Genomic DNA, 23,485 nt, shown 5'->3' on the forward strand with positions numbered 1-23,485 from the left:
TCCCCCATACCGGGATTAACGGGACAGGCCCTATGGAACCCCCCATAACTGGGATAACGGGGACAACCCCCCCTATGGAACCCCCCCATCACCGGGATAATGGGAAACAGCCCCCCATGGAACCCCCCCCCTATAACCGGGATAACGGGGAAAGCCCCTGCCCCCACCCTGGACCCCCCATCACCGGGATAACGGAGACAGCCCCGCCCCCCATGGAACCCCCCCCATAACCGGGATAATGAGGAACACCCCCCCCCCCCCCATAACCGGGATAACCGGGACAGCCCCCCTATGGGGCTGGGATAATGGGAACAGCCCCCCATGGAACCCCCCCCCATAACCAGGAGAATGGGAACAGCCCCCATGTATCCCCCCCATAACCGGGAGAATGGGAACAGCCCCCCATGGACCCCCCCCATAACCGGGAGAATGGGAACAGCCTCCTTGGAACCCCCCCCATAACCGGGAGGAATGGGAACAGCCCCCCATGGAACCCCCCCCCATAACCAGGAGAATGGGAACAGCCTCCTTGGAACCCCCCCATAACCGGGAGAATGGGAACAGCCCCCATGGAACCCCCCCATAACCGGGAGAATGGAACAGCCCCCCCATGGAACCCCCCCCATAACCAGGAGAATGGGAACAGCCTCCTTGGAAACCCCCCCCATAACCGGGAGAATGGGAACAGCCCCCCATGAACGCCCCCCATAACGGGAGAATGGGAACAGCCCCCCATGGAACCCCCCCCATAACCGGGAGAATGGGAACAGCCCCCCATGGATCCCCCCCATAACCGGGAGAATGGGAACAGCCCCCCATGGAACCCCCCCCATAACCGGGAGAATGGAACAGCCCCCATGGATCCCCCCATAACCGGGAGAATGGGAACAGCCCCCCATGGAACCCCCCCCATAACCGGGAGAATGGGAACAGCCCCCTTGGAACCCCCCCATAACTGGGATAATGGGAACACCCCGCTATGGGACTGGGATAATGGGAACAGTCCCCCATGGATCCCCCCCATAACCGGGAGAATGGGAACACCCCGCTATGGGACTGGGATAATGGGAACAGCCCCCATGGAACCCCCCATAACCAGGATTAACGGGGACAGCCCCCCCCCATGGACCACCCCATCACTGGGATAACGGGACAGCCCCCCCCTGTGGAACCCCCCCCATAACCTGGACAATGGGAACAGGCCCCATGGAACCCCCCCCATAACCGCAATAATGGGAACACCCCGCTGTGAGACCCGGATAATGGGGACAGCCCCATGGAACCACCCCATAACCGGGATAACGGGGTCAACCCCCCCCCCCCCATGGACCCTCCCTCCCCCCATAACCGGGACAGCCCCCCTATGGGGCTGGGATAATGGGAACAGCCCCCCATGGAACCCCCCATAACCGGGATAATGGGAGCAGCCCCCCATGGAACCCCCCCATAACCGGGAGAATGGGAACAGCTCCCCATGGAACCCCCCCATAATCGGGGTAATGGGAACACCCCCTATGGGACTGGGATAATGGGAACATCCCTGCTTTGGGATCGGGGTAATGGGAGCAGCCCCCTATGGGACTGAGATAATGGGAACAGCCCCCATGGACCCCCCCATAACCGGGAGAATGGGAACACCCTGCATGGACCCCCCCTGAGACTGGGATAATGGGGCCCCACCATGGGCTCTGGGACCCACATTCCCTATGGCTCAGGGCTCCCCTTTTCCCTATGGCTCAGGGCTCCCCCTTTTCCCTATGGCTCAGGGCTCCCCCTTTCCCTATGGCTCAGGGCTCCCCCTTTTCCCTATGGCTCAGGGCTCCCTTTTCCCTATGGATCAGGGCTCCCCCTTTTCCCTATGGCTCAGGCGCCCCCTTTTCCCTATGGATCAGGGCTGCCCCTTTTCCCTATGGATCAGGGCTGCCCCTTTCCCTATGGCTCAGGGCTCCCCCTTTTCCCTATGGCTCAGGGCTCCCCCTTTTCCCTATGTCTCTCCCCACTGCTCATCCCTCCCTTTCCCTTTCCCTTCCCGTTTTCCCGCTCCAGAAGAAGGATCCAGCCCAATTCCTGCAGGTCCACGGCCGGGCCTGCAAAATCCACCTGGATTCAGCCGTGGCCTTGGCTGCCGAGAGCCCGGTGAACATGTGGGTGTCCAGTGCTCCAATGGGAATGGGGAGCTGCAATGGGAATGGGGAGGTGCAATGGGAATGGGGAGCTGCAGTGGGAATGGGGAGGTGCAATGGGAATGGGGAGGTGCAATGGGAATGGGGAGGTGCAATGGGAATGGGGAGCTGCAGTGGGAATGGGGAGGTGCAATGGGAATGGGGAGCTGCAGTGGGAATGGGGAGGTGCAATGGGAATGGGGGAGCTCAATGGAATGGGGAGGTGCAGTGGGAATGGGGAGCTGGCAAAGGGAATGGGGAGCTGCAATGGGAATGGGGAGCTGCAGTGGGAATGGGGAGCTGCAGTGGGAATGGGGAGCTGCAAAGGGAATGGGGAGCTGCAATGGGAATGGGGAGCTGCAAAGGGAATGGGGAGCTGCAATGGGAATGGGGAGCTGCAAAGGGAATGGGGAGCTGCAATGGGAATGGGGGAGCTGCAGTGGGAATGGGGAGCTGCAATGGGAATGGGGAGCTGCAAAGGGAATGGGGAGCTGCAATGGGAATGGGGAGCTGCAGTGGGAATGGGGAGCTGCAATGGGAATGGGGAGGTGCAATGGGAATGGGGAGCTGCAATGGGAATGGGGAGCTGCAATGGGAATGGGGAGGTGCAATGGGAATGGGGAGCTGCAATGGGAATGGGAGCTGCAGTGGGAATGGGGAGCTGCAGTGGGAATGGGGAGGTGCAGTGGGGAATGGGGAGCTGCAATGGGAATGGGGAGCTGCAGTGGGAATGGGGAGGTGCAATGGGAATGGGGAGCTGCAATGGGAATGGGGAGCTGCAATGGGAAGGGGAGCTGCAATGGGAATGGGGGCTGCAATGGGAATGGGGGAGCTGCAGTGGGAATGGGGAGCTGCAATGGGATGGGGAGCTGCAATGGGAATGGGGAGCTGCAGTGGGAATGGGGAGCTGCAAAGGGAATGGGGAGCTGCAATGGGAATGGGGAGCTGCAGTGGGAATGGGGAGGTGCAATGGGAATGGGGAGCTGCAGTGGGAATGGGGAGCTGCAATGGGAATGGGAGCTGCAATGGGAATGGGGAGCTGCAGTGGGAATGGGGAGGTGCAATGGGAATGGGGAGCTGCAGTGGGAATGGGGAGCTGCAATGGGAATGGGTAGCTCAATGGGAATGGGGAGGTGCAGTGGGAATGGGGAGGTGCAATGGGAATGGGGAGGTGCAATGGGAATGGGGAGGTGCAATGGGAATGGGGAGCTGCAATGGGAATGGGGAGGTGCAATGGGAATGGGGAGCTGCAATGGGAATGGGGAGCTGCAATGGGAATGGGGAGCTGCAATGGGAATGGGGAGCTGAATGGGATTGGGGGAGCTCCAATGGGAATGGCGGGGGTGTGTGTGCTCTTCCCCATGGGCATTCCCGGCATTCCCACCTCTTTTCCCATAGGATGCCCTGGCAAGGGGACACCAACAACATGATCGACCGCTTCGACGTGCGGGCGCACCTGGATCACATCCCCAGCTACAGCCCGGCCCTGCTGAGCCCCATGTGAGGGGGGGGCGGAATTCCAATGGGAATTGGGGCTTGGAACTGGGCGGGGGGGGGAGGGAATTGCAATGGGATCAATGCGGAGCCGCCAGTGCCGTGGAGGGAGTCATCCATGGGTATCCCATAGGGATGCGTTTGGATCTGGCTCCATCCCCATGTCCCAGCGCTGCTCCTGCTCCTGGAAATCCCCTTCCCAAAGGGAATTCCAATGGGAAATGATCCCTCAGTGGCTGCTCCTGGAAATCCCCTTCCCAATGGGAATTCCAATGGGAAATGATCCCTCAGTGGCTGCTCCTGCTCCTGGAAATCCCCTTCCCAAAGGGAATTCCAATGGGAAAATGATCCCTCAGTGGCTGCTCCTGGAAATCCCCTTCCCAAAGGGAATTCCAATGGGAAATGATCCCTCAGTGGCTGCTCCTGGAAATCCCCTTCCTTCCCAAAGGGAATTCCAATGGGAAATGATCCCTCAGTGGCTGCTCCTGCTCCTGGAAATCCCCTTCCCAATGGGAATTCCAATGGGAAATGATCCCTCAGTGGCTGCTCCTGGAAATCCCCTTCCCAATGGGAATTCCAATGGGAAATGATCCCTCAGTGGCTGCTCCTGCTCCTGGAAATTCCTTTTCCAAAGGGAATTCCAATGGGAAATGATCCCTCAGTGGCTGCTCCTGCTCCTGGAAATTCCTTTTCCAAAGGGAATTCCAATGGGAAATGATCCCTCAGTGGCTGCTCCTGCTCCTGGAAATTCCCTTCCTTCCCAAAGGGAATTCCAATGGGAAATGATCCCTCAGTGGCTGCTCCTGGAAATCCCTTCCCAAAGGGAATTCCAATGGGAAATGATCCCTCAGTGGCTGCTCCTGCTCCTGGAAATCCCCTTCCCAATGGGAATTCCAATGGGAAATGATCCCTCAGTGGCTGCTCCTGGAAATCCCCTTCCCAATGGGAATTCCTTTCCTTCTCCTTCCCTTGCAGTTCCCCGGAGCAGGAATCGGACGAGCGCAAATGCAACTACGAGCGCTACCGCGGCCTGGTCCAGAACGACTTCGCCGGCAGTGAGTGCCCTATGGGGCGCCCCATAGGCTATGGGGCAGTGCCCTCTCCCCCCCCCAACCCATTCCCTGCATCCCACCCCCTGTGTTTCCAGTCTCGGAGGAGCAGTGCCTGTACCAGATCTACATGGATGAGCTCTACGGGGGCCTGCCCAAGCCCAACGAGGAGGAGAAGAAGAAGTGAGTTATCCCGGTGGGAATGCCGCGCCATTCCCGGGCTCTGGAAAACGGGGGGGGGAAGGAACCAGGATTGAGCATCCCATGCCCAGGCTGGCGGAGAAGAAGGCTTCCATTGGCTACACCTATGAGGACAGCACCGTGGCCGAGCTGGAAAACAGCGCGGAGAAGGGCCCGGGAAGAGGAGGATTCCGAGGAGGAAAACAGCAACACGGATGAGGATGAAGTCATTCCTGACATTGGTATGGAGCCCATGCACCCCCCATCCCATCTATCCCATCCCATCCATCCCATCCCATCCCATCCATCCCATCCCATCCATCCCATCCCATCCCATCCATCCCATCCCATCCCCCCCATCCCATCCCATCCTATCCCATCCCATCCACCCCATCCCCCCCCATCCCATCCTATCCCATCCCATCCCCCCCATCCCATCCATCCCATCCTATCCCATCCCCATCCCCCCCCATCCCATCCATCCCATCCATCCCACCCATGCCATCCCCCCATCCATCCATTCCATCCATCCCATCCCATCCATCCCATCCCGTCCCATCCATCCCATCCCATCCTGTCCATCCCATCCCATCCATCCCGTCCGTCCATCCCGTCCATCCCCCCTTATCGCATCCCATCCATCCCATCCCATCAATCCCATCCATCCCATTCATCCCATCCATCCCATCCCCCCATCCCATCCCATTCCCGGTGCTGAGCCCCGGCGCCGCTCTCATCTCCTCCCTCTTCCCGACATTCCCAGATGTGGAAGTGGACGTGGATGAGCTCAACCAGGAGCAAGTGGCCGACCTCAACAAGCAGGCGACCACCTATGGCATGGCCGAGGGGGACTTGTCCGGTAGGGCCGGAGCGGGGCCGTATTCCCAAGGGAGAATCCCTATGGATATGCCCGGGGTTCCCCCCCACTTCCTTTCCCTGATGGAGCCTTCATCCCAAGGATGCTGCGCAAGGACAAGGAGGAGGCTGAGGCCATCAAGAATGCCAAGGCTCTGGAAGAGGAGAAGGCCATGTACTCGGTACGGGATAGATCCCTCGGGATCCCTTCCCGGCCTCCCCGCTGCCGGAGGCGGCCCTGAGCTCCGGCTGCTTCCTGCAGGGCCGACGTTCCCGGCGCCCAGAGGAGGGAATTCCGGGAGAAGCGCTTGAAAGGCAGGAAGATCAGCCCCCCAGGTGGGTCCTGAGCGGGGAGCCCGCGTCCGGGCCATTCCCGAGGCTGGGATACAGCGACCAGCCCTCCCCAGCCCCATTCCCAGCTCCAGGAGCTGGGGATCCCCGCATCCAGCCCTGCCCCAGCCCATTCCCAGCTCCAGGAGCTGGGATCCAGCATCCAGCCCTGCCCCAGCCCATTGCCAGCTCCAGGAGCTGGGATCCAGCATCCAGGCCATTCCCGAGGCTGGGATCCAGCATCCAGCCCTGCCCCAGCCCATTCCCAGCTCCAGGAGCTGGGATACAGCATCCAGGCCATTCCCGAGGCTGGGATCCAGCATCCAGCCCTGCCCCATCCCATTCCCAGCTCCTGGAGCTGGGATCCAGCATCCAGCCCTGCCCCAGCCATTCCCAGCTCCTGGGAGCTGGGATCCAGCATCCAGCCCTGCCCCATCCCATTCCCAGCTCCTGGAGCTGGGATCCCACATCCAGCCCTGCCCCATCCCATTCCCAACTCCTGGAGCTGGGATCCCTAAATCCAGCCCTGCCCCAGCCCATTCCCAGAGCTGGGATCCAGCCCCCATCCCATTCCCATCTCCCAGAGCTGGGATCCAGCCCCCATCCCATTCCCATCTCCCAGAGCTGGGATCCAGCCCCCATCCCATTCCCAGAGCTGGGATCCAGCCCCCATCCCATTCCCAGAGCTGGGATCCAGCCCGCATCCCATTCCCAACTCCCAGAGCTGGGATCCAGCCCCCATCCCATTCCCATCTCCTGGAGCTGGGATCCAGCCCCCATCCCATTCCCATCTCCCGGAGCTGGATCCAGCACCCATCCCATTCCCATCTCCCAGGGGTTGGGATCCAGCCCCCATCCCATTCCCATCTCCCAGAGCTGGGATCCAGCCCCCATCCCATTCCCAGAGCTGGGATCCAGCCCCCATCCCATTCCCATCTCCCAGAGCTGGGATCCAGCCCCCATCCCATTCCCATCTCCCAGAGCTGGGATCCAGCCCCCATCCCATTCCCAACTCCCAGAGCTGGGATCCAGCCCCCATCCCATTCCCATCTCCCGGAGCTGGGATCCAGCACCCATCCCATTCCCATCTCCCAGGGGTTGGGATCCAGCCCCCATCCCATTCCCATCTCCCAGAGCTGGGATCCAGCCCCCATCCCATTCCCAGAGCTGGGATCCAGCCCCCATCCCATTCCCATCTCCAGAGCTGGGATCCAGCCCCCATCCCATTCCCATCTCCCAGAGCTGGGATCCAGCCCCCATCCCATTCCCATCTCCCAGAGCTGGGATCCAGCCCCCATCCCATTCCCAACTCCCAGAGCTGGGATCCAGCCCCCATCCCATTCCCATCTCCCGGAGCTGGGATCCAGCCCCCATCCCATTCCCCAACTCCCAGAGCTGGGGATCCAGCCCCCATCCCATTCCCATCTCCCAGACCTGGGATCCAGCCCCCATCCCATTCCCAACTCCCAGACCTGGGATCCAGCCCCCATCCCATTCCCATCTCCCAGAGCTGGGATCCAGCCCCCATCCCATTCCCAACTCCCAGAGCTGGGATCCAGCCCCCACTCCCATTCCCATCTCCCAGAGCTGGGATGCAACACCCATCCCATCCCATTCCCAACTCCTGGAGCTGGGATACAGCACCCATCCCCTTCATTCCCAACTCCCAGAGCTGGGATCCAGCCCCCATCCCATTCCCAACTCCCAGAGCTGGGATCCAGCCCCCATCCCATTCCCATCTCCCAGAGCTGGGATCCAGCCCCCATCCCATTCCCAGAGCTGGGATCCAGCCCCCATCCCATTCCCATCTCCCATCCCGCCATCCCCTGCAGTCGGGGCCGTTCCCGTTCCCATCCCTCTGGCCTTGCTCTTCCTCCGCAGCTACGCCCGCCGCGACAGCCCCACTTACGACCCCTACAAACGGTGAGTGCCCCCCCCCACCCCCTTTCCCAGCCCCACATTTCCCCCCCCCCCCACAACCACCCCCTGACCCCTTTCTCCCCACAGCTCCCCCTCGGAGTCGAGCTCGGGGTCCCGCTCCCGCTCGCGGACGCCGTCTCCGGGCCGCGAGGAGAAGATCACCTTCATCACCAGCTTCGGCGGCAGCGACGAGGAGCCCGCCACCGCCGGTACCGCCGCCACCGGCACCGCGCCCGGTAGAGCCCGCGCGGCACCGGGGCCAGGCCACGGCGCCTCGTCCCGGTGGGTGCCGCTTCCCAACCCTCCTCCTCCTCCTCCTCCCCAATGGGATGGGACATTGTGGGTGGGCGCCTCCATCCCCGCTCCCATGGGATGCGCGGCGCGATGCCGGCGCTCCGTTGCAGGCGCCGCGCGTCGTCTCCGTCGTCGTCGTCGTCGTCGTCGCCGTCGTCGTCCTCTTCCTCGTCCAGCTCCCGCTCCAGCTCCCGCTCCCGCCGCGGCGGCGGGGGGGGGGGTTCCTCGCGCCGCTACGGGCACGGCCGCCGCTATTCCCGCTCGCGCTCGCGCTCCCGCCGCTATTCCGGGAACGGGCGCCGCCGATCCAGGTCCTATTCCCCGGAGCGGGGCCATCGCTACGGCTCCCGGCGCCGCTCCAGGTGAGCGCGGCCGCGGGGTTGAGGGTGGGATCCTCTGGGGGGGCGCAGCGGGGAGATCCCATAGGACACAATGGGGGGGTTCCATAGGATAAAGTGGGGAGATCCCATAGGACACAGTGGAGCATCCATAGGATAGAATGCGGAGATCCCATAGGAGACAGGGGGGAGCTCCCATAGGACACAATGGGGAGATCCCATAGGACACAGTGAGGGGGTTCCATAGGACACAGTGGAGCATCCATAGGACACAGTGGGAAGCTCCCATAGGACACAATGGGGAGATCCCATAGGACACAATGTGGGGGGGTCCATAGGATACAATGGGGAGCTCCCATAGGACACAATGTGGGGGGGTCCATAGGATACAATGGGGAGCTCCCATAGGACACAGTGGGGAGATCCCATCAGACACAGTGGAGCATGCACAGGATAGAATGGGGAGATCCCATAGGAAACAATGGGGAGATCTCATAGTACACAGTGGAGCATCCATAGGATACAATGGGGAGCTCCCATAGGACACAATGGAGAGATCCCATAGGACGCAATGGGGGGGTTCCATAGGATACAGTGGAGCATCCATAGGATAGAATGGGGAGATCCCATAGGACACAGTGGAGCATCCACAGGATAGAATGGGGAGATCCCATAGGAAACAATGGGGAGATCTCATAGTACACAGTGGAGCATCCATAGGATACAATGGGGAGCTCCCATAGGACACAATGGAGAGATCCCATAGGACGCAATGGGGGGGTTCCATAGGATACAGTGGAGCATCCATAGGATAGAATGGGGAGATCCCTTAGGACACAGTAGAGCTCCCATGGGACACAGTGGGGAGATCCCGGAAGACACCATGGAGCATCCATAGGATACAATGGGGAGATCCCGTAGGACACAGTATAGCTCCCATGGGACACAGTGGGAAATTCCCATAGGACACAGTGCAGCATCCATAGGATACAGTGGGGAGATCCCATAGGACACAGTGGGGGGGTCCCATAGGACGCAATGGAGCTCCCATAGGACACACTGGGAAGTTCCCATAGGACACAACAGGGAGCCCCCATAGGACGCAATGGAGCTCCCATAGAACACAATGGAGCATCCCATGGGACCCAAAGAGCTGTTGCTGGCTCCCCTTGAGCTCCTTTCCATGGGGCTTCTCCATCCCCCCCCCCAATGCATTCCCTATGGACCCCTCTGCCCCATTCCCAGGAGCCGCTCCCGGCGCCGGCGCCACTGGAGCAGCAGCCGGAGCAGCCGGAGCCGCAGCGATTCCCGCAGCGCCAGCAGATCCCAGTCTCCGGAGCGGGACAAGGCTCCGCGCCCCACAGCATCGCCCGCCGTGGGGGAGAAGCTGAAAAAGTGAGGGCGTGGGGATACCGGGAATACCGGGAATACCGGGAATACCGGAGCCTGACCCCTTCCCCCCCCCCAGGCCTGACAGTGCAGCCGGTAAAGAGACGGGAGCTGCCAAAGTCAGTAAGAACGGAAGCGCAGCGGAAAAGGGGGGGCCCCCCCCCCGTGCTCATCCCGCTTCCCGCTGGGAGCCTGGGACCGGCCGGGATAGCCCCTGGGATATGGGGGGGGGGGGTGTGCTGGCAGTGGGATCTGTGGGGAGGTGGTCAGGGGGCAATGGGATGCATTGGGATCCATTGGGAGCTGGCCATGGGGCATTGGGATCCATTGGGAGCTGGCAATGGGATGCATTGGGAGCTGGCCATGGGGCATTGGGATCCATTGGGAGCTGGCCATGGGGCACTGGGATCCATTGGGAGCTGGCCATGGGGCACTGGGATCCACTGGGAGCTGGCCATGGGGCATTGGGATCCATTGGGAGCTGGCCATGGGGCACTGGGATCCATTGGGAGCTGGCCATGGGGCATTGGGATGCATTGGGAGCTGGCCATGGGGCAATGGGATGCACTGGGAGCTGGCCATGGGGCACTGGGATCCATTGGGAGCTGGCCATGGGGCAATGGGATGCACTGGGAGCTGGCCATGGGGCACTGGGATCCATTGGGAGCTGGCCATGGGGCAATGGGATGCATTGGGAGCTGGCCCTGGGGCAATGGGATCCATTGGGAGCTGGCCATGGGGCAATGGGATGCACTGGGAGCTGGCCATGGGGCACTGGGATCCATTGGGAGCTGGCCATGGGGCACTGGGATCCATTGGGAGCTGGCCATGGGGCAATGGGATGCATTGGGAGCTGGCCATGGGGCACTGGGATCCATTGGGAGCTGGCCATGGGGCAATGGGATCCACTGGGAGCTGGCCATGGGGCACTGGGATCCATTGGGAGCTGGCCATGGGGCATTGGGATCCATTGGGAGCTGGCCATGGGGCATTGGGATCCATTGGGAGCTGGCCATGGGGCATTGGGATCCATTGGGAGCTGGCCATGGGGCATTGGGATCCATTGGGAGCTGGCCATGGGGCATTGGGATCCATTGGGAGCTGGCCATGGGGCATTGGGATCCATTGGGAGCTGGCCATGGGGCAATGGGACTCCCCATGATCCCCCCTGTTCCTATGGGCTGTCTCCATCACCCAGTTGCCCCCCAAGCACCCATGGGTGCTGCAGGGGGGGGTCCCACCATGGATGGGTCCAATGGGTGCTGCTGGGGGGGGGGTCCCACCATGGATGGGTCCCATGGGTGGGGGGCTGCAGCGCCGTCCCCGTGTGCCCCCCATGGTCACAGGGGCTCCGGGTCCTTGCAGCCCAAGCTGACCCCGCAGGAGAAGCTGAGGCTACGCATGCAGAAGGCGCTGAACCGGCAGTGTGAGAGCACCCCCATTGTACCCCATAGAGACCCCATAGACACCCTATAGACACCCCATAGACACCCCATAGACACCCCATAGACACCCCATAGACACCCTATAGACACCCCATAGACACCCTATAGACACCCCATGGACACCCCATAGAGCCCCCATAGACACCCCATAGAGACCCCATAGACACCCTATAGACACCCCATGGACACCCCATAGACACCCTATAGACACCCCATAGACACCCTATAGACACCCCATGGACACCCCATAGACACCCCATAGACACCCCATGGACACCCCATAGACACCCCATAGAGACCCTACAGACACCCCATGGGCACCCCATAGACACCCCATAGACATCCCATAGACACCCCATGGACACCCCATAGACACCCCATGGGCACCCCCTGGACACCCCATAGAGCCCCCATGGACACCCCATAGAGACCCTACAGACACCCCATGGGCACCCCATAGAGACCCCATAGACACCCCATGTCTCCATTGACCCTCCCTGTCCCCATTTACACCCCCATGTCCCCTTTGACCCCCCCATATCCCCATTGACCCCCCCCATATCCCCATTGACCCCCCGCCCCCATTGACCCCCATGTCCCCATTGACCCCGCCATGTTCCCATTGACCCCGCCATGTTCCCATTGACCCCGCCATATCCCCACTGACCGCCCCATATCCCCATTGACCCCCCCATATCCCCATTGACCCCCATGTCCCCATTGACCCCCCCATATCCCCATTGACCCCCATGTCCTCATTGACCCCCCCATGTCCCCATTGACCCCCCCATATCCCCATTGACCCCCATGTCCCCATTGACCCCCCCATGTCCCCATTGACCCCCCCATATCCCCATTGACCCCCATGTCCCCATTGACCCTCCCATGTCCCCATTGACCCCCATGTCCCCACTGACCCCCCCATCCCCACTGACCCCCCCGTCCCCATTGACCCCCCCATGTCCCCATTGACCCCCCCATGTCCCCATTGACCCCCCCATGTCCCCACTGACCCCCCCATATCCCCATTGACCCCCATGTCCCCATTTACACCCCCATGTCCCCTTTGACCCCCCCATATCCCCATTGACCCCCATATCCCCATTGACCCCTGCCATGTTCCCACTGAGCCCCCCATATCCCCATCTACCCCCATGTCCCCTTTGACCCCCCCATGTCCCCATTGACCCCCATGTCCCCACTGACCCCCCCATGTCCCCATTGACCCCCATATCCCCATTAACCCCCCATGTCCCCATTGACGCCCCCATCCCCACTGACCCCCCCGTCCCCATTGACCCCCCCGTCCCCATTGACCCCCCCGTCCCCATTGACCCCCATGTCCCCATTGACCCCCATGTCCCCATTGACCCCCATATCCCCATTAACCCCCCCATGTCCCCACTGACCCCCCCATCCCCATTGACCCCCCCTGTCCCCATTGACCCCCCTGTTCCCTGCAGTTAAAGCTGACAAGAAGGCAGCGCAGGAGAAGATGCTGCAGCAGGAACACGAGAGACAGGTTGGGGGGGGCACAGCCTGGTTATGGGGCGGGGGGGACACACACCAGGTATGGGGCTGGGGGGCGGGGGCACACACCAGGTTATGGGGCACACACCAGGTTATGGGGCTGGGGGGGGGCACACACCAGGTTATGGGGCTGGAGGGGGGCACACACCAGGTTATGGGGCTGAAGGGGGGCACACACCAGGTTATGGGGCTGGAGGGGGGCACACACCAGGTTATGGGTCCCTGCTCTCCCATAGGAGCGGGAGGACGAGCTCCGAGCCATGGCCCGGAAGATCCGCATGAAGTGAGTGTGTCCCCCCCCCATCATTCCCCATGGATCCCCCCCATCATTCCCAACGGATCCCCCCCATCATTCCCAACGGATCCCCCCATCATTCCCAATGGATCCGGGGGGGGTCTGTACTGCTCCCACCATCATTCCCAACGGATCCCCCCCATCATTCCCAATGGATGCCCCATCATTCCCAACGGATCCCCCCATCATTCCCAATGGATCCCCCCATCATTCCCAGTGGATCCAGGGGGGGCTGTGCTGCTCCCCCCCATCATTCCCCATGGATCCCCCCCATCATTCCCCATGGATCCCCCCCAACATTCCCCATGGATACCCCCATCATTCCCCATGGATCCCCCCCAACATTCCCCATGGATACCCCCATCATTCCCAACGGATCCCGGGGGGGGGGCTGCGCTGCTCCCCCCCATCATTCCCAACGGATCCCCCCATCATTCCGCATGGATCCCCCCCATCATTCCCCATGGATCCCCCCCATCATTCCCCATGGATCCCCCCATTATTCCCAGTGGATCCAGGGGGGGCTGCGCTGCTCCCCCCCATCATTCCCCATGGATCCCCCCCCATCATTCCCAGTGGATCCCCCCCATCATTCCCCATGGATCCCCCCCAACATTCCCAACGGATCCTGGGGGGGGGGCTGCGCTGCTCCCCCCCATCATTCCCAACGGATCCCCCCATCATTCCGCATGGATCCCCCCATCATTCCCCATGGATCCCCCCATCATTCCCAACGGATCCCCCCATCATTCCCAACGGATCCCCCCATCATTCCCAACGGAATTCCCATCCCTTTTTCCTTCCCGGCAGGGAGCGGGAACGCCGGGAGAAGGAGCGGGAGGAGTGGGAGCGCCAGTACAGCCGCCAGAGCCGGTCCCCGTCCCCCCGCTACAGTGAGTCCCTATGGGGCAGGGGGGGCAGCTGTGGGGCACAAGGGCTTCCCAGCCCCACAGTGGGGAGGGGAGGGAAGGAAAAGCAGCAGCATTCCCATGGGAAAGGGTCCCCGAGCGCTTCCCTGTGCTTGCAGGTCGGGAATACAGCTCGTCCCGGAGGTAGGAGCATCCCGCCCCACATCCGGGGGGCCCGGGGGCCGCAGGTCATGGAGACCCCCCCCTCTCCCCCCATTCCCAACGCCTCCGTCTCTGCACCCCCATAGGCGCTCCCGGTCGCGGTCCCGCAGCCCCCATTACCGGCACTGAGGGGCCCGAAGGCAAATAAAGGTGGGAAATGGGAATGGGAGTGAGGAGCATGGAGGGGATGGGGGGGGAGGAGAGGGGGGACCCCCGGAGGACACGGGGTGCATCCCATAGCACACACACATTGTACATCCCATAGCACACACACATTGTACATCCCATAGCACACACATTGTACATCCCATAGCACACACACATTGTACATCCCATAGCACACATTGTACATCCCATAGCACACACATTGTACATCCCATAGCACACATTGTACATCCCATAGCACACACATTGTACATCCCATAGCACACACACATTGTACATCCCATAGCACACACATTGTACATCCCATAGCACACACATTGTACATCCCATAGCACACACACATTGTACATCCCATAGCACACACATTGTACATCCCATAGCACACACATTGTACATCCCATAGCACACACACATTGTACATCCCATAGCACACACACATTGTACATCCCATAGCACACACATTGTACATCCCATAGCACACACATTGTACATCCCATAGCACACACACATTGTACATCCCATAGCACACATTGTACATCCCATAGCACACACATTGTACATCCCATAGCACACACATTGTACATCCCATAGCACACACACATTGTACATCCCATAGCACACACACATTGTACATCCCATAGCACACACACATTGTACATCCCATAGCACACACATTGTACATCCCATAGCACACACATTGTACATCCCATAGCACACACATTGTACATCCCATAGCGCACACACATTGTACATCCCATAGCACACATTGTACATCCCATAGCACACACATTGTACATCCCATAGCACACACACATTGTACATCCCATAGCACACACATTGTACATCCCATAGCACACACATTGTACATCCCATAGCACACACACATTGTACATCCCATAGCACACACACATTGTACATCCCATAGCACACACATTGTACATCCCATAGCACACACATTGTACATCCCATAGCACACACACATTGTACATCCCATAGCACACACACATTGTACATCCCATAGCACACACATTGTACATCCCATAGCACACACATTGTACATCCCATAGCACACACATTGTACATCCCATAGCACACACACATTGTACATCCCATAGCACACACATTGTACATCCCATAGCACACACACATTGTACATCCCATAGCACACACACATTGTACATCCCATAGCACACACATTGTACATCCCATAGCACACACATTGTACATCCCATAGCACACACACATTGTACATCCCATAGCACACACACTGTACATCCCATAGCACACACACATTGTACATCCCATAGCACACACACATTGTACATCCCATAGCACACACATTGTACATCCCATAGCACACACATTGTACATCCCATAGCACACATTGTACATCCCATAGCACACACATTGTACATCCCATAGCACACACACATTGTACATCCCATAGCACACACACATTGTACATCCCATAGCACACACACATTGTAAATCCCATAGCACACACACATTGTACATCCCATAGCACACACATTGTACATCCCATAGCACACACATTGTACATCCCATAGCACACACACATTGTACATCCCATAGCACACATTGTACATCCCATAGCACACATTGTACATCCCATAGCACACATTGTACATCCCATAGCACACATTGTACATCCCATAGCACACACACATTGTACATCCCATAGCACACACACTGTACATCCCATAGCACACACATTGTACATCCCATAGCACACATTGTACATCCATTGCACACACATTGTACATCCCATAGCACACACATTGTACATCCCATAGCACACATTGTACATCCCATAGCACACACATTGTACATCCCATAGCACACACATTGTACATCCCATAGCACACACACATTGTACATCCCATAGCACACACACATTGTACATCCCATAGCACACACACATTGTACATCCCATAGCACACACACATTGTACATCCCATAGCACACACACATTGTACATCCCATAGCACACACACATTGTACATCCCATAGCACACACACATTGTACATCCCATAGCACACACACATTGTACATCCCATAGCACACACACATTGTACATCCCATAGCACACACATTGTACATCCCATAGCACACACACATTGTACATCCCATAGCACACACATTGTACATCCCATAGCACACACACATTGTACATCCCATAGCACACACACATTGTACATCCCATAGCACACACACATTGTACATCCCATAGCACACACATTGTACATCCCATAGCACACACACATTGTACATCCCATAGCACACATTGTACATCCCATAGCACACACATTGTACATCCCATAGCACACATTGTACATCCCATAGCACACATTGTACATCCCATAGCACACACATTGTACATCCCATAGCACACACATTGTACATCCCATAGCACACACATTGTACATCCCATAGCACACACACATTGTACATCCCATAGCACACATTGTACATCCCATAGCACACATTGTACATCCCATAGCACACATTGTACATCCCATAGCACACACACATTGTACATCCCATAGCACACACATTGTACATCCCATAGCACACACACATTGTACATCCCATAGCACACACATTGTACATCCCATAGCACACACACATTGTACATCCCATAGCACACACACATTGTACATCCCATAGCACACACACATTGTACATCCCATAGCACACACATTGTACATCCCATAGCACACACATTGTACATCCCATAGCACACATTGTACATCCCATAGCACACACATTGTACATCCCATAGCACACATTGTACATCCCATAGCACACACATTGTACATCCCATAGCACACACATTGTACATCCCATAGCACACACATTGTACATCCCATAGCACACATTGTACATCCCATAGCACACACACATTGTACATCCCATAGCACACATTGTACATCCCATAGCACACACATTGTACATCCCATAGCACACACATTGTACATCCCATAGCACACACATTGTACATCCCATAGCACACACACATTGTACATCCCATAGCACACACACATTGTACATCCCATAGCACACACACATTGTACATCCCATAGCACACACACATTGTACATCCCATAGCACACACATTGTACATCCCATAGCACACACATTGTACATCCCATAGCACACACACATTGTACATCCCATAGCACACACACATTGTACATCCCATAGCACACACACATTGTACATCCCATAGCACACATTGTACATCCCATAGCACACATTGTACATCCCATAGCACACACACATTGTACATCCCATAGCACACATTGTACATCCCATAGCACACACACATTGTACATCCCATAGCACACACATTGTACATCCCATAGCACACACACATTGTACATCCCATAGCACACATTGTACATCCCATAGCACACACACATTGTACATCCCATAGCACACATTGTACATCCCATAGCACACACACATTGTACATCCCATAGCACACACATTGTACATCCCATAGCACACACATTGTACATCCCATAGCACACACACATTGTACATCCCATAGCACACACACATTGTACATCCCATAGCACACACACATTGTACATCCCATAGCACACACACATTGTACATCCCATAGCACACACATTGTACATCCCATAGCACACACATTGTACATCCCATAGCACACACATTGTACATCCCATAGCACACACACATTGTACATCCCATAGCACACACATTGTACATCCCATAGCACACACACATTGTACATCCCATAGCACACATTGTACATCCCATAGCACACACATTGTACATCCCATAGCACACACACATTGTACATCCCATAGCACACACACATTGTACATCCCATAGCACACATTGTACATCCCATAGCACACACATTGTACATCCCATAGCACACACATTGTACATCCCATAGCACACACACATTGTACATCCCATAGCACACACACATTGTACATCCCATAGCACACACACATTGTACATCCCATAGCACACACACATTGTACATCCCATAGCACACACACATTGTACATCCCATAGCACACACATTGTACATCCCATAGCACACACACATTGTACATCCCATAGCACACACACATTGTACATCCCATAGCACACACATTGTACATCCCATAGCACACACACATTGTACATCCCATAGCACACATTGTACATCCCATAGCACACACACATTGTACATCCCATAGCACACACACATTGTACATCCCATAGCACACATTGTACATCCCATAGCACACACATTGTACATCCCATAGCACACACACATTGTACATCCCATAGCACACACATTGTACATCCCATAGCACACACACATTGTACATCCCATAGCACACACACATTGTACATCCCATAGCACACACACATTGTACATCCCATAGCACACACATTGTACATCCCATAGCACACACACATTGTACATCCCATAGCACACACACATTGTACATCCCATAGCACACACACATTGTACATCCCATAGCACACACACATTGTACATCCCATAGCACACATTGTACATCCCATAGGCCACAGTGGATCCCCAGTAGGCCACAACGGATCCCCCATAGGCCACAAGTTCTCTCCCATAGGATATAACGGATCCCCCATAGCACACACTGTACACCCCATAGGCCACAAGGTCTCTCCCATAGGATATAATGGATCTCCCATAGGATCCCCCATAGGCCACAGTGGATCCCCCATAGGATATAATGGATTCCCAGAGCACACACACTGTACACCCCATAGGATACACTGTACACACCATAGCACACACTGTACACCCCACAGGACACACTGTACACCCCATAGGATATAATGGATCCCCCATAGCACACACTGTACGCCCCATAGGCCACAAGGTCTCTCCCATAGGATATAATGGATCCCCATAGCACACACTATACACCCCATAGACCACAGTGGGTCCCCATAGACCACAACGGATCCCCCATAGACCACAATGGATCCCCCATAGACCACAACGGATCCCCCATAGACCACAGTGGATCCCCCATAGACCACAACGGATCCCCCATAGACCACAGCGGATCCCCCATAGACCACAGTGGATCCCCACAGACCACAATGGATCCCCCATAGACCACAGTGGATCCCCACAGACCTCAACGGATCCCCCATAGACCACAACGGATCCCCCATAGACCACAACGGATCCCCCACAGACCACAGCGGATCCCCCATAGACCACAGGGGATCCCCCATAGACCACAATGGATCCCCCATAGACCGCAATGGATCCCCCATAGACCACAAGGGATCCCCCATAGACCACAACGGATCCCCCATAGGATACACTGTACACCCCATAGGATATAATGGATCCCCATAGCACACACTGTACACCCCATAGACCCCAATGGATCCCCACAGACCACAGCGGATCCCCCATAGACCCCAATGGATCCCCCATAGACCACAATGGATCCCCCATAGACCACAGTGGATCCCCCATAGACCACAAGGGATCCCCCATAGACTACAGTGGATCCCCACAGACCTCAACGGATCCCCCATAGACCACAATGGATCCCCCATAGACCACAAGGGATCCCCCATAGGATACACTGTACACCCCATAGCACACACTGTACACCCCATAGAATATAATGGATCCCCATAGCACACACTGTACACCCCATAGGATATAATGGATCCCCATAGCACACACTGTACACCCCATAGGATATAATGGATCCCCATAGCACACACTGTACACCCCATAGGATATAATGGATCCCCATAGCACACACTGTACACCCCATAGGATATAATGGATCCCCATAGCACACACTGTACACCCCATAGCACACACTGTACACCCCATAGGATATAATGGATACTCATGGCACACACTGTACACCCCATAGAATATAATGGATCCCCATAGCACACACTGTACGCCCCATAGGCCACAAGGTCTCTCCCATAGGATATAATGGGTCCCCATAGCACACACTGTACACCCCATAGGCCACAAGGTCTCTCCCATAGGATATAATGGATCTCCCATAGGATCCCCCATAGGCCACAGTGGATCCCCCATAGACCACAAGGGATCCCCCATAGACCACAAGGGATCCCCCATAGACCACAAGGGATCCCCCATAGGATACACTGTACACCCCATAGAATATAATGGATCCCCATAGCACACACTGTACACCCCATAGGATATAATGGATCCCCATAGCACACACTGTACACTCCATAGACCACAGTGGATCCCCCATAGGATATAATGAATCTCCCATAGGATACATTGGATCCCCCATAGCACACACTGTACACCCCATAGGATACATTGGATCCCCCATAGCACACACTGTACGCCCCATAGGCCACAAGGTCTCTCCCATAGGATATAATGGGTCCCCATAGCACACACTATACACCCCATAGACCACAGTGGGTCCCCATAGACCACAACGGATCCCCCGTAGACCACAACGGATCCCCCATAGACCACAAGGGATCCCCCATAGACCACAACAGATCCCCCATAGGATACACTGTACACCCCATAGGATATAATGGATCCCCCATAGCACACACTGTACGCCCCATAGGCCACAAGGTCTCTCCCATAGGATATAATGGGTCCCCATAGCACACACTGTACACCCCATAGACCCCAATGGATCCCCCATAGACCCCAATGGATCCCCCATGGACCACAGCGGGTCCCCCATAGACCACAGTGGATCCCCACAGACCACAATGGATCCCCCATAGACCCCAATGGATCCCACATAGACCACAGCGGATCCCCCATGGACCACAGCGGATCCCCCTCCGGCCTCAGGGTGTCCCCGTCCCTCAGGGCGCGGTTGCCCCGGGCACGTGGAAGCGGAACCCGATGATGTCGGAGCCCCGGAGCAGCGCCGCCTCCTGCCGGCCCAGCGGGGTCCGGAGCCCCTCCACGAGCAGCGCCGCCGCCTCCCGCTCCGCCGCCCCCAGCGTGGCCTCCACGCGGACCCCGCCGCGGAGCCGGAACCGAGCGGGGCGGCCCCGTCCGGCCCCCAGCGCCCGCAGGAACCGGGCCCGGAGCCGCGCCCGCGCCCGCTGCGCCTCCGCCTCCGCCTCCTCCGGACGAGGTCCGCGGCGGGACTCGAACCCGCGGCTCCGCCCGTCCGGGCCCCGCGGCAGCCGCAGCACCGGCACCGGCACCGGCTCCGCGTCCTCGGGCGGGCTCATGGGGACTGCGGGGGCAGCGCGGGGAGAGGCAGCCCCGGGCATCGGCACCTGTGGACAGAGCAAGGCCACATAGATAGCACATGGCCCCATAGACATCTATGGACAGAGCACAGCCCCATAGATAGCACATGGCCCCATAGACATCTATGGACAGAGCACAGCCCCATAGATAGCACATGGCCCCATAGACATCTATGGACAGAGCACAGCCCCATAGATAGCACATGGCCCCATAGGCACCTATGGACAGAGCACAGCCCCATAGACACCTATGGACAGAGCAAGGCCACATAGATAGCACATGGCCCCATAGGCACCTATGGACAGAGCACAGCCCCATAGACATCTATGGACAGAGCAAGGCCACATAGATAGCACATGGCCCCATAGGCACCTATGGACAGAGCACGGCCCCATAGGCATCTATGGACAGAGCACAGCCCCATAGATAGCACATGGCCCCATAGATAGCACATGGCCCCATAGATAGCACATGTCCCCATAGACATCTATGGACAGAGCACAGCCCCATAGATAGCACATGTCCCCATAGACATCTATGGACAGCACACAGCCCCATAGACATCTATGGACAGAGCACAGCCCCATAGATAGCACACAGCCCCATAGGCACCTATGGACAGAGCACAGCCCCATAGATAGCTATGGACAGAGCACGGCCACATAGATAGCACACAGCCCCATAGGCACCTATGGACAGAGCACAGCCCCATAGACATCTATAGACAGAGCACAGCCCCATAGATAGCACACAGCCCCATAGGCACCTATGGACAGAGCACGGCCCCATAGACACCCAGAGACAGCACACAGCCCCATAGACATCTACAGACACCTATAGATAGGGCACAGCCTCATAGACACCTATAGGGCAGAGCCTACATGGGGACTCCATGGTTACACCCCATTAAAAGATCCCCCTACAGCCCCTCCCCAACCCCTTCACTGCCCCACATCCGCACCCTTCACTGCCCCACATCTGCACCCTTCACTGCCCCACATCCGCACCCTTCACTGCCCCACATCTGCACCCTTCACTGCCCCACATCTGCACCCTTCACTGCCCCACATAGGACCCCCCCCCCCCAAAGACGCCCCATAGCCCCACGGTGCCTCCAAGCCCCTTTCACAGCCCCACATCTGCCCCCCTCAACCCCTTCGTTGCCCCACACGCCCCCCCCCCCCCATAGAACCCCCCCAGGCCCACGGTGCCCCCCAAGTGCCCCTGAGCCCCGCACTGCCCCACATGCCCCCCCCCCCTCCCATTAGGCCCAGGGTGTCCCCAAGGGCCCCCACAGGCCCACAACCCTCCAAGACCTCCCATAGACCCCCCCATAGGCCCACGGTGCCCCCCAAGTGCCCCCCAAGTGCCCCCAGCCCCACACGGGCCCTGCCCCGGTACCTCCGCTCCGCTCCGGCTCTACCCCCGTTCCCTCCGCCGCAGATTCGCCACGGGACGTTCGTCACCGCAGATTCAACACCGCAGATTCGCCACCGCAGATTCGCCACCGCAGATTCAACACCGCAGATTCGCCACCGCAGATTCAACACCGCAGATTCAACACCGCAGATTCAACACCGCAGATTCAACACCGCAGATTCGCCACCGCAGATTCAACACCGCAGATTCGCCACCGCAGATTCGACACCGCAGATTCAACACCGCAGATTCAAC

At 57.7% G+C, this 23,485-nt stretch overlaps 2 protein-coding genes across 2 annotated transcripts; one reads left to right on the plus strand and one right to left on the minus strand.

Moving 5' to 3' along the window:
* The first annotated feature begins 1,986 nt into the window (after window positions 1-1,986).
* Window positions 1,987-14,486, plus strand: LOC133264172 (CLK4-associating serine/arginine rich protein-like). The gene is given in 21 exon segments (XM_061444106.1): window positions 1,987-2,144; window positions 3,561-3,662; window positions 4,632-4,711; window positions 4,804-4,888; window positions 4,978-5,065; window positions 5,067-5,127; window positions 5,649-5,744; window positions 5,831-5,922; window positions 6,003-6,020; window positions 6,022-6,080; window positions 7,952-7,993; window positions 8,078-8,272; window positions 8,395-8,646; window positions 9,868-10,017; window positions 10,091-10,130; window positions 11,377-11,437; window positions 12,920-12,978; window positions 13,223-13,269; window positions 14,092-14,174; window positions 14,309-14,333; window positions 14,438-14,486. Coding segments are annotated over 21 exon segments (1,836 nt in total). The 3' UTR covers window positions 14,481-14,486.
* A 6,925-nt stretch (window positions 14,487-21,411) lies between these two features.
* Window positions 21,412-21,789, minus strand: LOC133264168 (gem-associated protein 7-like). Its single transcript, XM_061444103.1, has one exon. The coding sequence runs from the start codon at window positions 21,787-21,789 to the stop codon at window positions 21,412-21,414; it is 378 nt and encodes a 125-aa protein (XP_061300087.1).
* Between the last annotated feature and the right edge of the window lie 1,696 nt (window positions 21,790-23,485).

Source organism: Pezoporus flaviventris, unplaced genomic scaffold (assembly GCF_033815535.1).
Source record: "Pezoporus flaviventris isolate CSIRO_AGI_PZ_B2104156 unplaced genomic scaffold, CSIRO_AGI_Pfla_v1 ptg000690l, whole genome shotgun sequence".
NCBI classification, from domain to species: Eukaryota; Metazoa; Chordata; class Aves; order Psittaciformes; family Psittacidae; genus Pezoporus; species Pezoporus flaviventris.

Bases quoted from the DNA above. Each gene is read 5' to 3' on its own strand.
- LOC133264168 (XM_061444103.1), bottom strand. From the start codon at position 21,789: ATGAGCCCGCCCGAGGACGCGGAGCCGGTGCCGGTGCCGGTGCTGCGG.